At 36.0% G+C, this 18,510-nt stretch overlaps 1 protein-coding gene and 1 pseudogene across 1 annotated transcript in view; both read left to right on the plus strand.

The window, feature by feature from the left end:
* Positions 1-18,510, plus strand: part of NCOR1 (nuclear receptor corepressor 1) — a 195,159-nt gene that overhangs the window by 134,146 nt on the left and 42,503 nt on the right. The window contains 7 exon segments of the mRNA XM_036032941.1: positions 1,501-1,630; positions 4,323-4,518; positions 11,751-11,911; positions 13,776-13,896; positions 13,994-14,095; positions 14,460-14,560; positions 16,718-16,886. Of these exon segments, the coding sequence (XP_035888834.1) occupies positions 1,501-1,630; positions 4,323-4,518; positions 11,751-11,911; positions 13,776-13,896; positions 13,994-14,095; positions 14,460-14,560; positions 16,718-16,886 (980 nt within the window).
* LOC118502076 lies at positions 6,341-8,655 on the plus strand (annotated as a pseudogene).

Genomic DNA, 18,510 nt, shown 5'->3' on the forward strand with positions numbered 1-18,510 from the left:
CTTCTGTCTCATTCAGCCACCATCCCTGCTGGTTTTCACAGCCAGAAGTTATGGGGACTTCTCTTCCCAGTCCTGGAATTGTGGGCTGGGGAGTTCATTGTGAAGCTTGGACCTCTCACTCCTCAGGGGAGACTGGAACCTCCATAGCTAAGATATCCCTCCCGATTTTAAACTGCCACATGTGTGAGTGTGGGACCAGCCTATTCCTTGTCTCATGTGGCTTCTTTTTTAAATCCCTCATTGTAGGTCTTCCATTCAGCCAGATTTCATGCAATTCTGAGTGATAGTTGTTCTGTAGTTTAGTTATACTTTTGATGTGGTTGTACGAGGATTTGAGTACCTCATTTACCTATGCCACCATCTTGACTGGAAGTTCTAAGCATTCTTTAATGAAACATCTCATCTAAAATAAAGATATCTATGTTTTGCACTGGTGGTTTTGGTAACTATATTTATAAATGAAGGAAAAATTAGGGTATAAGTTTATCTTAAATGAGGGAGCATTCTAAAAGATGAACATGACAGTCCCCTTGAAATTTAGAAATTCCTTGAAAATACATGGTAGTCTCTGAATGACATTTCTAAACTCTACATTATTTTCAAATTAGCAAAATAACACTTTCTGTTTTCTAAATCTTTAATATATTTATTTTTATATAAAATATAAATTGTTTTCTTCATACATTTTAATTTTCTTATCAATTTATACCTTTTAAAATGTACCTTCCCCCAATAATTGACATTGGGAAATATAATCAAGTCTGTTAATGTATGGCACTATTGTATAATTTTCCCTCTCCATACATGGGGTGTTCCAAGCTCAGGTATACATACTGAAAATGAATGATTGTAATGGAGTATAAGATGGCAGATACTGGTGCACAGAGGAACACATGTCCGTCTGGAAGGTCCAGCCTGTTATTGCTATGCAGGAATGCTGGTTTCATGTTGCCATTTCGTTCCATTTTGTCATAAGAAACCAGGTGTATGGGATTCTGGGTGAAATTCTCAGTTTTAGAATGGCAGTAGTTTACTCAAATGTTTTAAAAATATTCTGATGCTTGCAAACCATTTTGTAAAGGTAACTAGTTTGTAACCTATGTTGGTAAATTAGTACCTAACATGTTATGATGGCATTTGCTCAGACTGTTTTGTTGGTTAGATACAGATGATTAAATTCAGATAAATTTCAATCTGTAAATCAACATTAGGTCTCTTTACCAGGAAATTTAGCATTATAGATTCAAATATCTTATAAGGTTAATGTGATATGTATGTGTACATATTGAATTAGAAGGAATTATGGTGATTGTATCTATGGTGGAGCATAAGCAGGTTTACAGTTGTTTATATAGCAAATAATACAATAATAAATAATACTGCAAGAATAAACTCTGTATTTCAGGAACTCATAACTCTAAACCTACCTTTGCCCCACCCTGTATTTAAAGTCTTAGATAAGACTATGTTAACTTATCCTTTTATAATTGCCAATTATAGAATGTTTCCTATGGACTCAAAGCCTTCAATGCTAAACCCCGCTGGATCTATACTGGTGTCATCCCAAATGAAACCAAATCCACTGGATCTGCCACAGCTTCAGCATCGAGCTGCTGTTATCCCACCAATGGTAAGTTTTCAGTATGAGTAAGAACAGTAAAGTTGAAAAACAAAGACCTTTAGAGACATTGTTTCTGTTCTTTAATGAGTACTTTTTAATTTTTTTTTATTTTCACCCATGGACATGTTCTTTGATTTTAGAGAAAGGAAAAGGGAGGGAGAGAGAAGGGTAGAGAAACATCAATGTGAAAGAGAAACATCAATCAGTGGCCTCTCCTATGCACCCAGACTGGAACCGAACCTGCATCCTAGGCATGTGCCCTGACTGGGAACTGTACCTGCAGCCTTTCTTTTTAGGGGATGTTGCCCTAACCAACTGAGCCACACCAGCAAGGGCTAAGTAGTCCTTGATTGAAAAAGAACATTTTTTTGGTAAAAATCACATGACATAAAATCTATCATCTTAGCTCTGACCAGTGTGGCTCAGTTGGTTGGGAGGACACACAGCAAATGGTCGCTGAGTCAAGTCCTTGGTCAGGGCACATGCCCAGGTTGCAGGTTCCGTTCCTAGATGGGGAGTGCATCATGAGAAGCAGCTGATTTATGTTTCTCTCTTGCACTGATGTTTCTCTACCTCTCTTTCTCCCCTCCTTCCTCTCTCTATAAAAATAAATTAAAAAAATGTTGTTTAAAAATTTATCATCATAACTGTTTTTAAGTGTACAGTTCATTAGTGTTAAGTATATTCCTATTATTGTGAAACAGATCTCCAAAATTTTTTCATCTTGTAAAACAGATTCTGTTCCCATTAAACCATTAACTACCTTTTCCCACCTGACCCAGCCCCTTGTAACCACTATTCTACAGTACTTCCTGTTTTAGGAATTTGATTACTTTACATACCATACAATATCTTTTTATGACTGGTTTATTTCACTCAGCATAATGTCCTCAGGGCTAATCTATGTTGTAACACATCAGAATCTTTTTAAGACTGATAATACCCCATTTTGTTTATTTATCTGCTAGGTAAGTAGATTCATTGTGATGATTGATTGACATGGTTATTTCCAAGGAGGGGGCAGACAAGAGAAATACAATGCTCTAGTCATAAATATTAGTAACATTTTGCTCTTTTTTCCCACCTGATGACAGTAGAAGAATAAACAGGTAACTAGGTTTTGAATATTTAGAATGAAGTATATAGATTGTGGCTAATTTCAATATACAATTTCCACCCTAGTTTTATTTACATTTCATCTTAATGTCTACAAGCTTGAGTATCTTTTGATAATGAATTCCAATCTTGGGTATTTTTTTTACTTAATTATATTTTAGCTTCTGCTTTATTTCAGAGAATAAAAAATTTATTTCTTTCCTTGGTAATTGGGAAAAGTTAAGTTTGTGCTTATGATAGCCTCACAAAAAAGATAAACATTTGTTTATTCATTGATTTATTCTAGTGGATATTTATTGAATGTCCGCCCAGTTCAAAACAACATTTTTAATGTTGTTTGGGATATATACATATTACAGTCTGTGACTTCAAAAAACATAGAGATTGGTCTTGATAATAAGACATAGAAAAAATCATTATAAATGTTAAAATGAGAGCTTTCATCACAATGAGTCATTTAATGACGATTTCACTTAGGAAATAATACTTTGGTTAGACCAGAATAGTTCATTTGGCTTTTTATAGCAAAAAGAGGAAGAACCATTTTTACATATAAACCAAAGCACAAAAGCAAGAAAATAATGTGCGTTCATGTTCAGAGAAAAAAATCTACTTGTAGTAGCAGAAAAACACATGGAAATCTTTAGATAACAAGTTCTATAAGAGGCCAGCTGTCTGTTCTTCCCAGGACAGTTTTGTATCCATGAAATAATGGATTGTATAAGAGGCTGTTTAATTAGTATTAGACATAGCAGCTTGGGTGTTTCATGAAGTGTGAGATACAAAATAAAGAAAACAAACATATAATTGCAGATTCTCATAAGTGCTATGTACTGTGAATGAAGTGAACTGGCTACAATAAGAAGGAAAATGGGGAGGGAATTTCAAATAGGGTGGATATACAGTTCTTCATATGGAAAATAATATAAGAATAAGTAATAATACAAGAATAAACTATTTCACAACTGTACTCACAACTGTAAACCCACTTTTGCTCCACCCTGTATGCTATTGAATGATTAGGGATGGCCTGTCTGAAGAAGTAACATTTAATTTCCAGCTGGAGAATTGACATGTTAATGAATTAGTTTTGGAGGGTAAAGAAATAGATTAGTCAAGGATGACTGCCAGTGCTGGTTTAAGCTACTGAGGTTCTATTTTCTAAAATGGAGATCACTGAAGGAGAAGCATTGAGTCCAGAAAATGAAAAATTCAGTTCTGAATATAAGTGTTGAAGTATCTAAAGTGGAGTCATTAGGTAGGTAGTTTTTATAAGTGTGAACTTTGGAGAAAAATGTCTTAGAAATAGAAATTTATGAGTCATTAACATATAGATGACCTTTAAATCCACAGGAGTGGATATGATTACCTGGTGAGAGGACACAGGGAGGGGTAAGGACACAGGGCTGAGCCACCAGGGATTTGTCATAAGTTAGAAGTAGACATTATACTGAACGATTGCTTTGATTAAATAATGGCAAAATCAGTTCAAGCAGTAATATTCCAGAAATAAGCATTAGTTGCAACAGATGGTAATTATTATTATGTTGGTTATGGCATATTTAGATTTTTTTCCTTCCTGTAGGTTTCCTGTACCCCATGTACTATACCAATTGGAACCCCAGTGAGCGGCTATGCCCTCTACCAGCGGCACATTAAAGCAATGCATGAATCGGCACTCCTGGAAGAACAGCAGCAGAGGCAAGAACAGATAGATTTGGAATGTAGAAGTTCTCCAGGTCCATGTAGCACCTCCAAAAGTCCAAACAGAGAGTGGGAAGGTAGGTGGAGCTATTACCACAAAGAACTTACCTGAAAGGAAACAAAGCTATATACTCAAAGGTAGTGTCCTTTGTGCTTTTGAATTTATCAGCATATCAATTGCTTTATTATACTTTTTCCAAACAGATAAATTGTTTGCAGTTAAATTGTTAAGTAATGTTAGTATTATTGAATATTCTGATATTTCATCTTTATGCTGGAAGACTGTATAAAAGCCATGCTTTATGGTCTTTGTCTGAGTTTTCAAAGTATGAAGTATCTTGTCCTCCAAGCAAATCACTGTGAACAGGGTGATATTCTAATTCTCTGATGTGATGAGAGACAACTTTGTGTACTGTGTGGAACCATTCAGACCCTGATTTAACCCTCCCCCCCATTGTTTACCAGTGTGCAGCCATGGCTAAGTCACTGAACCTTTCTGAGCTTTAGCTTTCTCCTTTGTAAAGTGCAACATACCTACCTACCTACCTTGCTGAGATTACAACCTATGAGAAAGAATGAACATTCAGTATTGTTTAATAACACATGGCTCAGCCTTATTTTATAAATAATATATAATAGTGCATACTAATTAGTATATTAGTATGTGCATATATATTATAAATAGGTACTATGAAGGTACTATTATCATTGTTTATATCACTTATTATTTCAAGTGGCAGATTTGAGTTATGCATGCTTTTTTTAGTTGGTGCATGATACACTTTTCTTTTAAACAAAGATGAAAGGGAGTGATTTCTAAATTTTAATAAGTTCTGGTGTGGTTAGAAGATGGTGCATGTGTTCTGGTTGATGTGGTCTTCTATGATTATGGCTTAGTTTTTTTTGCAGTGGTTCAGAAGACTCTTTGCAGTACCTTTTATAGATAACAGCTATTAGCTGTAGAATGCCATGCATTTCAAGGGTAATAAAAGAACTATGGTATTTAACTGATCCTGCTGACTCCCCACCGCAGGCACGTGAATAATGAGTTAGTAGATAAATGATGCACTGAACCTTTTATGTTAGAGTTTTAAATAGAAGATTGTTAGTGTTTTACACATAAACTTTATTATAGTAAAAATGAGAACCACATTCACAATACCCACCGAAGCTGGGTGTATAATAAATAACTAAATGAATATTTCTTGAGTAAAGGTAGAAATATTGATAACTTTCAGGTTTTTAGTATATTACATTTAGAGAATCCTAATCCCTAACTCAATAATTGACATAATGCGTACTCAGTAATTACATATTGAAGGAACGAATTAAATGAACCACAGAATATAAATGGATTTAGCAGATGTGCTTAAGAGCACTCCAGTTATGAGAAAATGTCATTATGAGAATGATAAATTATAGGATAATTAAAGTTTGTTGATCAATTTCTTTCTTTTTAAATCCTTATCCGAGGATATGTTTATTGATTTGAGAGAGAAACATTGATGTGAGAAAGAAACATCAATTGGTTGTCTCCTGTCTGCACCTTGACCAGGGATTGAGCTTGCCACCTTTAGGTGTATGGGACAACGCCCCAACCAATTGAGCCACTTGGCCAGGGATTTGATTTATTTCTTTCATGAATGATTCAGAATAAATTTTGTGAGGAGGAATTAAAACAAAAAATGATATTCAAATGGTATTTGTGGAACTTATGCTAAAGTTTAACGTTATTCAGTTAGTAATATAGTTATTTTAAGGCCTCAATATTTTTTCTTGATCTACTTTACAAAATGGGTTCTATTGGGAACTGCAAAGACCAAAACAGAGTAGAGCGCCAAATTCTGAGATTCCAAACTGTGAACTGCATTTCTCTGTGGTCAGTAACATTAATTTATTAATATGACATCAAGGTATTTATTAATATGACACCAATTTGGTTCAAGGTTACTCTACAAACTGGGACAGTTGATTACATTGTATTCCAAGGTTAAGTTTTGTTTTAAATAATCTGCCTAGTATGTTCATTCAGTAATTTATTTAACAGGTCTTTCCTGAGTTTATAGCTATCCCATAGTTCATTGTAAAATATAATCTTCTAAATAACATCACAGTTAAATTGCATCTATGTAGAATGTTTGACACAAATATTGTTAATGCAACATCACAGAGTAGTTTATAAAATGTTAAAAATAGTGAAAATGTGAGGCAGTACCCTCCACAGTCCTGGGATCTGTCTCTTCAGCAGGGTTTGGACGGAACAGACCTAGGGACACCCCTTCTTTCCACCTACCCTCCAGCCTCTTTTCTAGTCACCACCTTTGGAACCACCTCAGCCATCCTCAACCTCTGAGACCAGCCAACTTACCAAAGAACCATGATCTCCCACATTTGTCAGAATTATTCCCCTGAGGTGGAGGCTGCTATCAGTCACCTGGCCAACCTGCATCTACAGGCCTCCTACACCTACCTCATTCTGGGCTTCTATTTCAGCTATGACAGTGTGTTTCTGCATGGCATGGGCCACTCCTGAGAGTTGGCCAAGGAGAAGCACGAGGGCGTCGAGCATTTATTAAAGCTGCAAAACCAGTGCGGTGGCCACCTTCTCTTCCGGGATGTGCTGAAGCCTTCCCAAGATGAGTGGGGTAAAACTCAGGTTGCCATGGAAGCCACCCTGGCCTTGGAGAAGAACCTGAACCAGGCTCTTTTGGATCTGCATGTTCTGGGCTCGGCCTGCACAGACCCTCTTCTCTGTGACTTCCTGAAGAACCATTTCCTGGATGAAGAGGTGAAACTCATCAAGAAGATGGGTGACCACCTTACTAACATCCACAGGCTGGCTGGGCTCCAGGCTGGGATGGGCAGGTGTCTCTTCAAAAGGTTCACCCTCAAGCAAAGCACGACTAGGAAGCCTTTGGAGCCCAGAGGCTTTTGAAGGGTCAGCTGCATTTCCCTGGTATCTGCCTTTTGCCTGAGCCTCTCCCTGAAACCCCTAGTCACCCTTCTAACCACCCTGGAACTGTCTCCCATGCATTGGATCAAATGGAAACAATAAAGACTTTTGCAGCAAAAGAAGAAGAAGAAGAAGAAGGAAGAAAGAAAGAAAGTGAGAATGTGGATTTATATATAAGCCATCAGTGGTTATATAAACAGGCTGGTATAATCCACCTGAATTAGGACCGTGGTTTTGATTTTTTCCTTCATGGTCTCCTATAAAAAGTAACAGGCACCACCTGTTGTCCATCTGTTTGATTGTATTCATTTTCTCTTAATGTCAGTGCTACAAATAATTACTGTAAATGTACCCTTTTTAAGTAGCATAAAGCCTTTCTATCTATAGAAAGCTTGAAAAATATTTTAGGGAAGAATTGTTTTCACTTTCCAGTAATATTTACAACAAGTTGACCTTGCTTTAGTTTGAAACCTTTTTTCTATAGTGAAGGAATTCAAATTTCCAAATGTAGAGATAGAGTTAGAATTGCACTTCTAAAGCAGGTTAACCAAATCTAATTGAAATAAGAGTTAATTATTTCAGGCAACCGAATCTAGTTTGTTTATTTTGTTTTTGTTTATTTTTTCAGCTCTGAATACATAGTGATTTAAGTAGTTTTATTTAGAACCATATAAATTTTGATTGTTTCTTTTTCTTTTAACAACTACTATGGCAAACTGGAGTTTTCCATATAATTATAAATCTATTGGAAATGGCAAAACAATCAGACACTGATTTATAATACAGTATCATGTTAAATTCTCCGGAGAGGAAGAAGTGATTTTGAAGTTGGTTTATTTCATAAATCTCAGTGGTAGAACACTTACTAATTATTTTAATACGTCGAAGAAGGAAGAGTACCATTATCCTGATGGATGTCTCAGAGGCATCTGAAATTCCACACCCAGTCCTTCAGAGACATTAGTGCACTGTGCTTTAGAGGTGAGCATCAGGAATTATATCGCTTTTGAAAAATCCCTGGTAGTGTGACCTTAGGCAGTTAGGCTTGATTCTTTGAGCTTCAGTTCCCTCACCTGTAAAATGGTGTTAATAATCTAATTAGTCATGAGGGCTAAATGAGATAATTCATGTACTACACAGTGCTCTGCACATAGTACATACTAAATGTTAGCTGATATTTCTATATTTTTTTCTGTAGTACAGTAAAAAAAAAGAAAGAAGAAGTTTAGCTATTTGAAGAGAGAAGACTTTTTATTCACAGGATAAGGTTACCTACATAGAAAGCCTAATAAGAGTAAACTGAAAAGGTATTAGAGCTGAAGGGAACATTTGTTAAGATTTTAAGAAAAAATTAATATACAGATATCTGCATCTTTCTGTCCTGTATATCTATAAACTCATATATGAAAGAGGTAATTTTCCTAGTAACAAAATATAAAATAAGTGTAAATAATTTTTAGCAAAGAATGTATAAGATCTATGTGAAAATATATAGGTTTCTTAATTAGAAAACTCATTATTGTAAAATGTCAAGTCTCCTCCTGTATTCATAAATTTAATGCAAGTCCAGTGAAAATTCCAGTGATGCTTTGGGGAGGAACTACTCAGAATTATTTTAAATTTAGATTTCTCTGAAAGAATAAATAGGTAAGACTAGGTAAGCAAAGAATAATAAGTGAACAGGAATTTGTTCTGGCAGACATTAAAATGCCACAAATCTAAGTGGTTTGGGTTATGGGTGATTTCACTTCTCTATGGTTTTTTAATTTTCTAAAATTATGTGTAAATTTCATTTTTAAAAGGAAAATTATATATGTAATATATATATTTTATGTCTTACTATGAGTCTCATGTATGTCCTTTAAATGTCTAAACTTTTTTAATACTTTTATGTGGAGATAAATTCCACGGAGTAATTATTATTAGTATTATTGCAGTAAAATTCATAGTATTATAAGCTTTGGTAGGTTTTTTGGATTAGTTAGATCTGCATCTTTTGAAAGGCTTCTTCTTCCATTTCTTTTTATTTTTATTTTTAAAATACATTTTATTGATTATGCTATCTCCCCTACACACCCCCTCCCATCCACATTCCCCCCATTTAGTTCATGTCCATATGGTATAAGTTCTTTAGCTTCTACATTTCCCATACTGTTAGTGCCCTCCCTTTGTCTATTTTCTCCCTACCATCTATGCTACTTATTGTCTGTAACTTTTCCCCCTCTCTCCTCCTCCCACTCCCCTGATGCTATCCCTCCATGTGATCTCCATTTCTGTGGTTCTGTTCCTGTTCTAGTTGTTTGCTTAGTTTGCTTTTGTTTTAGGTGTGGTTGTTAATAACTGTGAGTTTGCTGTCTTTTTACTGTTCATATTTTTTATCTTCTTTTTCTTAGATAAGTCCCTTTAACATTTCATATAATATGGGCTTGGTGATAATGAACTCCTTTAACTTGACCTTATCTAAGAAGCACTTTATCTGCCCTTCCATTCTAAATGAAAGCTTTGCTGGATAGAGCAAATCTGGTCAGTATACCAGATCTGCTAGCCCAGGTCTGCTAGCCACCACTTTTTCCTGCCGCGACCCCTCTCCACAGGCCGCCGACTCCGCCTCTCTTACCAGTCTGGATGAATGGTTGTTGAGACTTTCATACAGTTCAATTTTCTGTCTGTTCTGGTTGTTTGTTTGTTTGTTTCTAAATTTTTGTTGTCCTTAATTTTGGTTGTGAGAGGAGGCACAGTGTACCCACCTATGCCTCCATCTTGGCCAGAAGTCCTCTTCCATTTCTTATTATTACATTTATTGTTCTGCATATTAAGCAGTGGGCTTCAGCAGGCTAATTATAAGATTTGGAATCCTCAGAGATGTGACTTCTAATTCAAGCCGGGCTTGAATTTATAGAATGGCTGGATAATCTGGTGTTTGCCTGCTATGGTTTTTATTGCATGTGAAAACACTTGATTTTCCTGAGAGGAAAGAGAAGTTCTTTTTCCTGTTGAAAGAAAAAGTTATAATTGAATTTTTGAGGATTTTTATTAGGCTATAGTGATGGTGTATCCACAGGAAATATAGATTTATAGGGTTTCTTCACCTCTCTGTGGAGGAATTTTAGGCCTTGATATCAGTATACAGTTGGATCTGCCCCTGGATGGTGTGGGCTTGGTCCTTTCACACTTAACTCTTTTAATTTGGGGTTTTTCCTTTATTTTGGTAACTTTAACTTTCGTAGGAAAATCAGTTGCCTCTGTGCCTCATGCTGAGGTCAGATGTGCTCTAGAGTAGGAAGCACAGAGGTGCAGGACCGTAGCCAGGTCAGCATCACTGTATAGGCTGTCCCAGAGAGAAGTCAGTTAAGTCGCACCGCAGCCCAATAGGAGCTCAGCCTGCTCTAGTGTCCCGCCAGGTAAATATTGTTCCTCTGTGCAGTGGCTGCTGGCCATCTACCTACAGATATTAGACATGGGTGGTTTAATCTTGTGAACTAAGGGCTCTTCCAGGACTTGTCCTTGCTTTTTTTTTTAAATAACTTTATTTCTCTGCATTACATCATTCGTTATATTCAACTGAGATTCACTGGGCCACTGGGAAGTTTATGTTGACAACATATATATTGTGACATTGACTGGCTTTCCTCTTAAGAGTACAAGTACTCTTGAGCTCTCCATTGTCCCCCACTTACTGCAGAAATTCAAGAGTCCGAGAGAGCTAAAATCAGTAAATGTTTCTCAAATTATATGAGATACAAAGAGGACGTATAATTGGTTGTGAATCATGTCAGTAGATATCAAGTATTCCTAAGGAGTGCCCTTTTATCTCACCTCCATTGTAAGGTCCAAAGAGTGGTGGAAAGAGAGAAAAAAATTACCATATTTTGCCTATGGTAAAAACTTGTTTGCTTATTTTTGAGGGGAAAAATAAGCATGTGTATTACACATGGGTATGATCATTACATGCCATGGGCATAATAATGGGTATAACAATCCTGTGTATAATGCACACAAAACGTGGGTACACATTATACACAGGAGTATGTTATAAATGGCAAAATATGGTATTAAAGCTTGCTATTTACATATGCTGAGCAAAAATAGTTTGAAATGAACATTAACTTTTTCAAAAGCTCTGGTTTGACAGGGAGTTAAATATTTTAACTTCAGAAATACCATTAGTGACCTGAATATATATACAGGTTTAATTCAAGTGTCAGGGAAATTTAAAATAGATATGTTCATCCTCGGCTTCATCTTGCATTTACAATTTAATTTTTGATTTAAAAATGTAGGAATGACTAAGATAAGTAAAATGTTTCAAACTAGGAAATTGACTATTTTAAATCTTTCTTTTTTTCCTTTTAAAAGCCCTCCAGCCTGCTCCACATCAAGTGATAACTAACCTCCCTGAAGGGGTTCGGCTTCCAACAACTCGACCCACTAGGCCACCTCCTCCTCTCATCCCGTCATCCAAAACCACAGTAGCTTCAGAAAAACCATCTTTTATACTGGGAGGCTCTATCTCACAGGTAAAATGGCTTCTGTTCCCAGTAGCTGTCCTGTTGAATATGGCTTTGGTAAAAATTATCCTTCCTTCTCATACTAATTTGTCAGAATCCTAATAAATAAAAATCTTTGAACAAGTATGAAGGAACAGTGCCCAGAAAATGCAGCAATTACTGCACTCTATGCCATGCAGAGAAAGTTTGTGGAAGTTACATGCCCAGATTGAGTGACCGTGGCATAGCATCTGGTTTAATCGTGTACTCTGAAGTTTAGTGTAATTGAAAATGGAATATTTTCAAGTAACTAGAAAATCTGATATATTAAGAGTATTTGTTATTATAAAGACTCTACATATTAAATTATAGATGATTGTCAGGCCCTAGTTTATTCTGACTTTGGCTACTATATATCTTTTCTTTTTAAATATCATCTGGTCTTAATGGTTTGATCAGTTTTGACTATTGTTCACAGCCAGTGACCACACTTCTGTTGGTTTATACCGAGTAGAACATTTCCGTCACATCAGAATGTTTTCTCATGCCCTTTTCTAAGCAGACCTCTTCCAGTGTCTGAAACAACCACTGTTCTGCTTTCTGATATTGTATATTAGTTTTGCCTTTTCTATAACTTCATATAAATTGAATTATACAGTGCATACTCTTTTGTGTCTGTCTTTAACTTAGTATAGTGGTTTTAGGAATATACCTAGGTTTTTGTGTAACCCATAGTTTCTTCCTGTTTATTGCTGAGTACTTCTCCATTGTATGAACTTACCAGTTTGTTTATCCATTTCCTTGTTGATGGAAACCTGAACTGTTTCTAGTTTTTGGCTACTAAGACTGATAGGAATATTTTTGTACTGGGTTCTTTATAGACATATGCTTTCCTTTCTCATATGTAATTCTGACAGTGGAATTGCTGGGTATACGTATGTTTTACTTTATATTTTCCCAAAGTGGTTCTACAGTTTTATACTACCACCAGCAATGCTACTTCAGGTTGCTTCATTTCTTGTCAGTTATTTTTTTTTTAATTTTAGTCAATCTGATGGGTGTGTAATATTTTTGTGGTTTTATTTTGCGTTTTCCTGGCAGCAAATGAGGTTGAGCAGTTTTTCATATACTTATTGGCTATTTGTACATCTGATTGTGAAGTGACTGTTTAAGTCTTACCTGTTTTTATTGGGTCTTTTTGTTAACTAGATTGCAGAAGTTCTTTACATATTACAGACAAAAGCCATATCTTCTCCCATTGAATAGGTTGTCTTTTTTGATGTTTTGTTGATGGTTTCCTTTGCTGTGTAAGCTTTTTGGTTGGACATAGTCCTATTTGTTCATTTTTGCTTTTGTTGCCCTTGCCTGAGGAGACATATCCAAAAAATCACTGCTAAGACTGTTATCAAAGAATTTACTACCTAGGTTTTCTTCTTTCTTTTATGGTTTCAGTTTTACATTTAAGTCTTTAATTCATTTTAAGTTTAGTTTTGAATGCAATGTAAGAAGGCAGTTCAGCTTTTTTTTTTTTTTGCATGTATCTGTCCAGTTTATGAAGAGACTGTCTTTTCTCCATTGGATATTCCTACCTCCTTTGTCATAGGTTAATTGATCATGTAAACATAGATTAATTGACCATATAAGTGTAGAGTGATTGACATTTTTAAATTGACCATTTTATTAATTGTATATTAGTTGACACTTTATTAATTGACCATATAAGCATAGATTACCTGACTGTATAAGGATTTCCTTGATTTACAAATACCTACTTCAAATTTTGGGCAATGGAGATGTAAATTTTTATAAACAGAAATGTGAACATTAAATTTATAATTTATAGTTGACCTTGTAAAAAGGCAGTGTTATTTTAGTCTTTTAAAATTATTTTTAGGGAACACCTGGCACTTATTTGACTTCTCATAATCAGGCTTCCTACAATCAAGAAGCAGCTAAGCCCTCAGTGGGCTCTATCTCTCTTGGACTACCACGGCAACAGGAATCTGCCAAGTCAGGTCAGTGAGTAAAACTCAGAGTGTTTCTGCATTTGTAGCATCATAGTCAGTAACTCAGTGCTTGATCTCTTCATTTTTCTCTTACTTTGCTTCATAGCTACTGTGCCCTACATCAAGCAGGAAGAATTTTCTCCCCGAAGCCAAAATTCACAACCTGAGGGTTTATTGGTCAGGGCACAACATGAAGGAGTGGTCAGAGGTAAAAATATGCTGTTCGGCAGAAATATTAAACTTTTGTCCCCAATAAGTTTATTAAAGTAAGTAATTGATATGTTTTAATGGTGGGTTTTTTTAAGTTAGAGCTTTTAAATTCTAGATTTATGGTTTCTTTCCATGTCGAATTTATTTAAGAACTTTGAAATTCTGTATTTCAGCAGTCCTTTGTAGTAATTGCAGTATTATTTTAAAAGTATATCTCAATAAATCAAAAACTGTTTCTTTGTGCTGCTGTTTCCTTCTCCTTATCTCTCTCCCAAGTAGGGGCTGATTTTTTTGTTGTTGTTTGCTTGTTTTCTGTGCAGGGGCAGGGGATGTAAATTGCAAACAATTTTCTTTTTATTCAGGTACCACAGGAACCACTCAAGAAGGAAGTATAACTCGCGGAACTCCAACCAGCAAAATTTCCATGGAAAGTATCCCATCCCTACGGGGCTCAATCACTCAGGTTCGTTGTAATGATTTCTGAGATACCATGAACACTAGAGGTCAAATCTCGAGCTTTGGCTATTCCGGCTATGTATTATAGTTTTGTGATTAATTTGTTGATTGTTCTGAGTTATGGGACTGGATTTTAGTGGTGATAAATCCCAGATCCATAAACTGCATTAATGTCTATTAATGTGATTATTTTGACCTCAAGCTGTATTATCTACACTTGGTTCATTTGAAAGGTCAATTATTTGAAAATTGGCAGAAGAAACAAGTTCTAATTGATTCAGCTCTCACTGTCTTCCTGGCAAAGCTCTTACCACATGTGTAGCTTAAATAGAAATCGAAAGAAAATCATTATAGATTATTTGCTTGCTTTTGTCTCTTGTGACAAGGAAGGGCCACAATCTTAGTATGTGAACTGCCTTGCCAGAATCAATACTAAACTAGGAAGTGTGGATGGCATTGATAGATACACTAAAAATCAAGAATCTTCTTCCAATTTTTTGGCTAAATAAATTGCTAATTTTGAGCAATGAAAGGTCTTTTCCTCAGATGTTAATTGTAGTTTGGTGTGTAAAACAGGCCTTAGCCTTTTTATTAATATAGATCTAGGAGAGGAAAATTCTGTGTTGGGAAATGATTATAGAGTCCTGTGCTTTTGCACATTATGCCTGTCACAGATTTTCTTTTCTATTCCTCTTCCTTGTCGTTTCTCTTTCCTAGGACAATGGTTGTTAAAGTGTGGTCCCTATACCAGTAGCATCAGTGTCCCCTGAGAAATTGTTAGACATATGAGGCCCCACCGCAGATGTACCGAAATCTCACCCATGGGGATGGGACCCGGCTATGCGGATATTCATCCCTCTAGGATTCTGCTGCATACCCATTTGAGAACCATGCTCTAAGACCTTGCTGACTGAGTGTACTTTGTGCCGCAGAGTATCAGCATTACCTGGGAGCTTGTTAAAATAATGCAGAAATTTCAGTCCCCACTTTAGACCTGTTGACCCAGAATCTCTATTTTAACAAGATTCCCTGATGTTCACTCCTTAAGATATGGTTTATAGTATATAGCATACAGTGATCTGGAAAGCTACATACTAACTCTTCAGGTCTCTCCTTCCACATTTGACTAAATATGTTCCCCTGAAATTAGTTTGTAGAATCAGCCAGCACTTTAATTTAAACAGAAGAAAAATAAATGGTCTGTGTGCATTATTTTCTTTTTCATTTTTGCTCTGGCATCCACACTGTGCATAAGAAGACAAAATGAACTAGATCAGCTGAGGCTAGTCTTTATCAGTTTAATTTCAAATCAGTCTAACATGGATATTTTCAGAGTAGGTAAATTGAGTAAATATATTGGTCTCCTTATTCTTCCTGCTGTAAGCATGTCATTTCACATTGTCCTGTCTAGGATTTTGGGGACTTTAAATGTGTGAATGGGGTAAGTCTGGGTTTTCCACTTTCATTTCAACCCAGGCAGCTCAGTTGTACAAAGTATTCTACATATTAGGTTTCATGAATGATTTTCCTTGAAGGAAGGGTTTACTGCTTAAAAGAAAGGTAAAAAGACCAACCCAGAAAAGGACTTAATGGTGGTGAAAATTCAGATGATATGGCCTAGATGGAATCCACATTACAAAATGGAGGCATCAGAGTTTTCTTACCCTTCTCTTATTGATGACTAGAGCTCTAATCGAGCAGTTTGGTAATTGAACTGTTCTTTCTTCTTTTTATCGCATTATGAGAGAAAGTTGTGGTACTCTAAAAGTTACAGCTTAATTTATTGATCTATTTTTATTAGAAATTTTGAAAAAGCTTTATTATATTTACATGATTTTAGTCCTTAAAACAATTTTTTTTCATCAGCTAAGTGCCTTCATAAAAGTTTGAATTCCCAGTAGGGAAGAAAGCTGATTCAACTCTTATATTTATCAGCATTTTAAAGAGGTTTTGTGTGTCATTGTTGAAAGATGAAAATAAAATATTTCTTTATATTTAATGTCATAAAAAACTTAATGTCTTATTTCCTCCCCTGTGCTTGTTTTCTCTCCTTTGAAGATATGGGTTGATCTGACTCAGCGAGGTAGGTTAAATTTTCTAAGTGGCTTGCATTTCCATGGAACTCAAGTGACTTTTCTGGTACTTGTGTTTGATTTGATGTCAGGGTACCCCGGCTCTGTCCCAGGCTGGCATACCAGCTGAGGCTTTGGTGAAGGGACCCATTTCTAGAATACCCATTGAAGAGAGCAGTCCTGAGAAAGGCAGAGAAGAGGCTGCATCCAAAGGCCATGTTATTTATGAAGGCAAAAGTGGACACATTTTATCTTATGATAGTAAGTATTATGTCTGTACACTGAAAACATTGTGTCTGGTTCCCTACATACTTGCTTTACAGAAGTTAGTTTCCCTTCTCTAAGCCCAAGTTCCCTCTCTGTAAAAAGGGTTCATAATAGTGCTTTCTCCTGAAATGTTTGAGAAAAACTAAGTGAGGCAGTCAATAAAAAGTGACAGTGCAAACCTCATAGGTAGTGTGAATGGTATATAACGTGAACTACATTCTGTCAATTTAGCCTAGGAAAAGAATCTTTGTTAACTTTAACAGAACCACTTTCATTTTAGAAAGATTCTTATTTTATGAGTTAAGCATTAGGGTGTAGGTAATAGTCTGATAATCCTAGAAAAAGTATTGAATTTAAATTCTTCATAAATATAACTCTTTTAATGTCTATATGAAAACATTTCTTTAGGTATACTTTTAAGTTATATTTCTCCATTAATATTACTTTATAAGAATGACTCAGTTATGGTTTAAAAGCCAAGGGATGAACTGGATTTGAGTTCTCATTTGCAAATGTTTTTGTGATCTGAGTAGTTATTAGCTGTGTTTTATCTTTCTCCTCAAATACAAAGAAATAAAATTTGTGAGTACAGAGTGCCTGATGCAAAATATGTGGTAACTTTCTTATTTCCTTCCTCCTTTATAGTTTTAACATCCTGTCATATATTGGTTTGCATTTTGTTTCTGTTGAAAGAACTTAATGTACATTGTCTAAGCCGGAAATCTCAGTGTCATCTTTGACTCCTCCTAAAGCTTTCCACATCCAGTCAGTCAGTCACTTAAACTTGTTTCTGTTCTCTTTCTTAAAGTCCTGGGAATCCTTCCATTTTGTTTCTTCTCCAGAGTTACCACCATATTTCATCTAGAAAGCTCAGTAGCTGCCTAACTGATCTCCCTGACTTCAGTATTAACCCATAGTCAGAACTGTATGTCAGTCACTTGCTTGGCTCTCCAGTGCCTTTAGGGTTATCGTAAGCTCCTTACCTTGGCTTAATCACCCCTCTATGATCTATCTGCTTCCTGCTTATCTCTTCAGATTGTTCCCTTCCCAGGTTTTTTTTTTTTTTTTTTTAAGATTTTGTTTATTTATAGATGGGAAGGGAGGGAGGAAGAGAGGGAGACAAACATCAGTGTGTGGTTGTCTCTCCGGTGCCCCCTACTGGGGACTTGGCCTGCAACCCAGGCATGTGCCCCAAATGACAATGAAACTGGCGATTCTGGTTCATCCGCCCGACACTCACTCTACTGAGCCACACCAGCCAGGGCCCTTTTTACTTTTCCCTTTAGCCCCCTTGCATTTACTCGCCCTACATTCTTTTTTCCTAGATTCACTGTACACATGGGCCATTAACTGAGTTTAAGGATTTTTAAAATATATTTTTAATTGTATATTTTTCCCACTGTCATTTATCCCCCTTATATCCCTTCCCCCCCCCCCACAATCACCACACTGTTGTCCATGTCCATGAGTCCTTTTTCCTTTTTGCTCAATCCTTCCACCCCCTAACTCCCAAGTTTAAGTTATTTTAATGTGCCATACTCTGTTTTGCCTTGGGGTCTTTGTGTTCATTGTCCCCTTGGTCTGTGTCACCTCTTCCTCCCTTTACTTTTGACTTAAG

The sequence above is a fragment of the Phyllostomus discolor genome, chromosome 8 (assembly GCF_004126475.2).
Source record: "Phyllostomus discolor isolate MPI-MPIP mPhyDis1 chromosome 8, mPhyDis1.pri.v3, whole genome shotgun sequence".
Lineage (NCBI taxonomy): Eukaryota > Metazoa > Chordata > Mammalia > Chiroptera > Phyllostomidae > Phyllostomus > Phyllostomus discolor.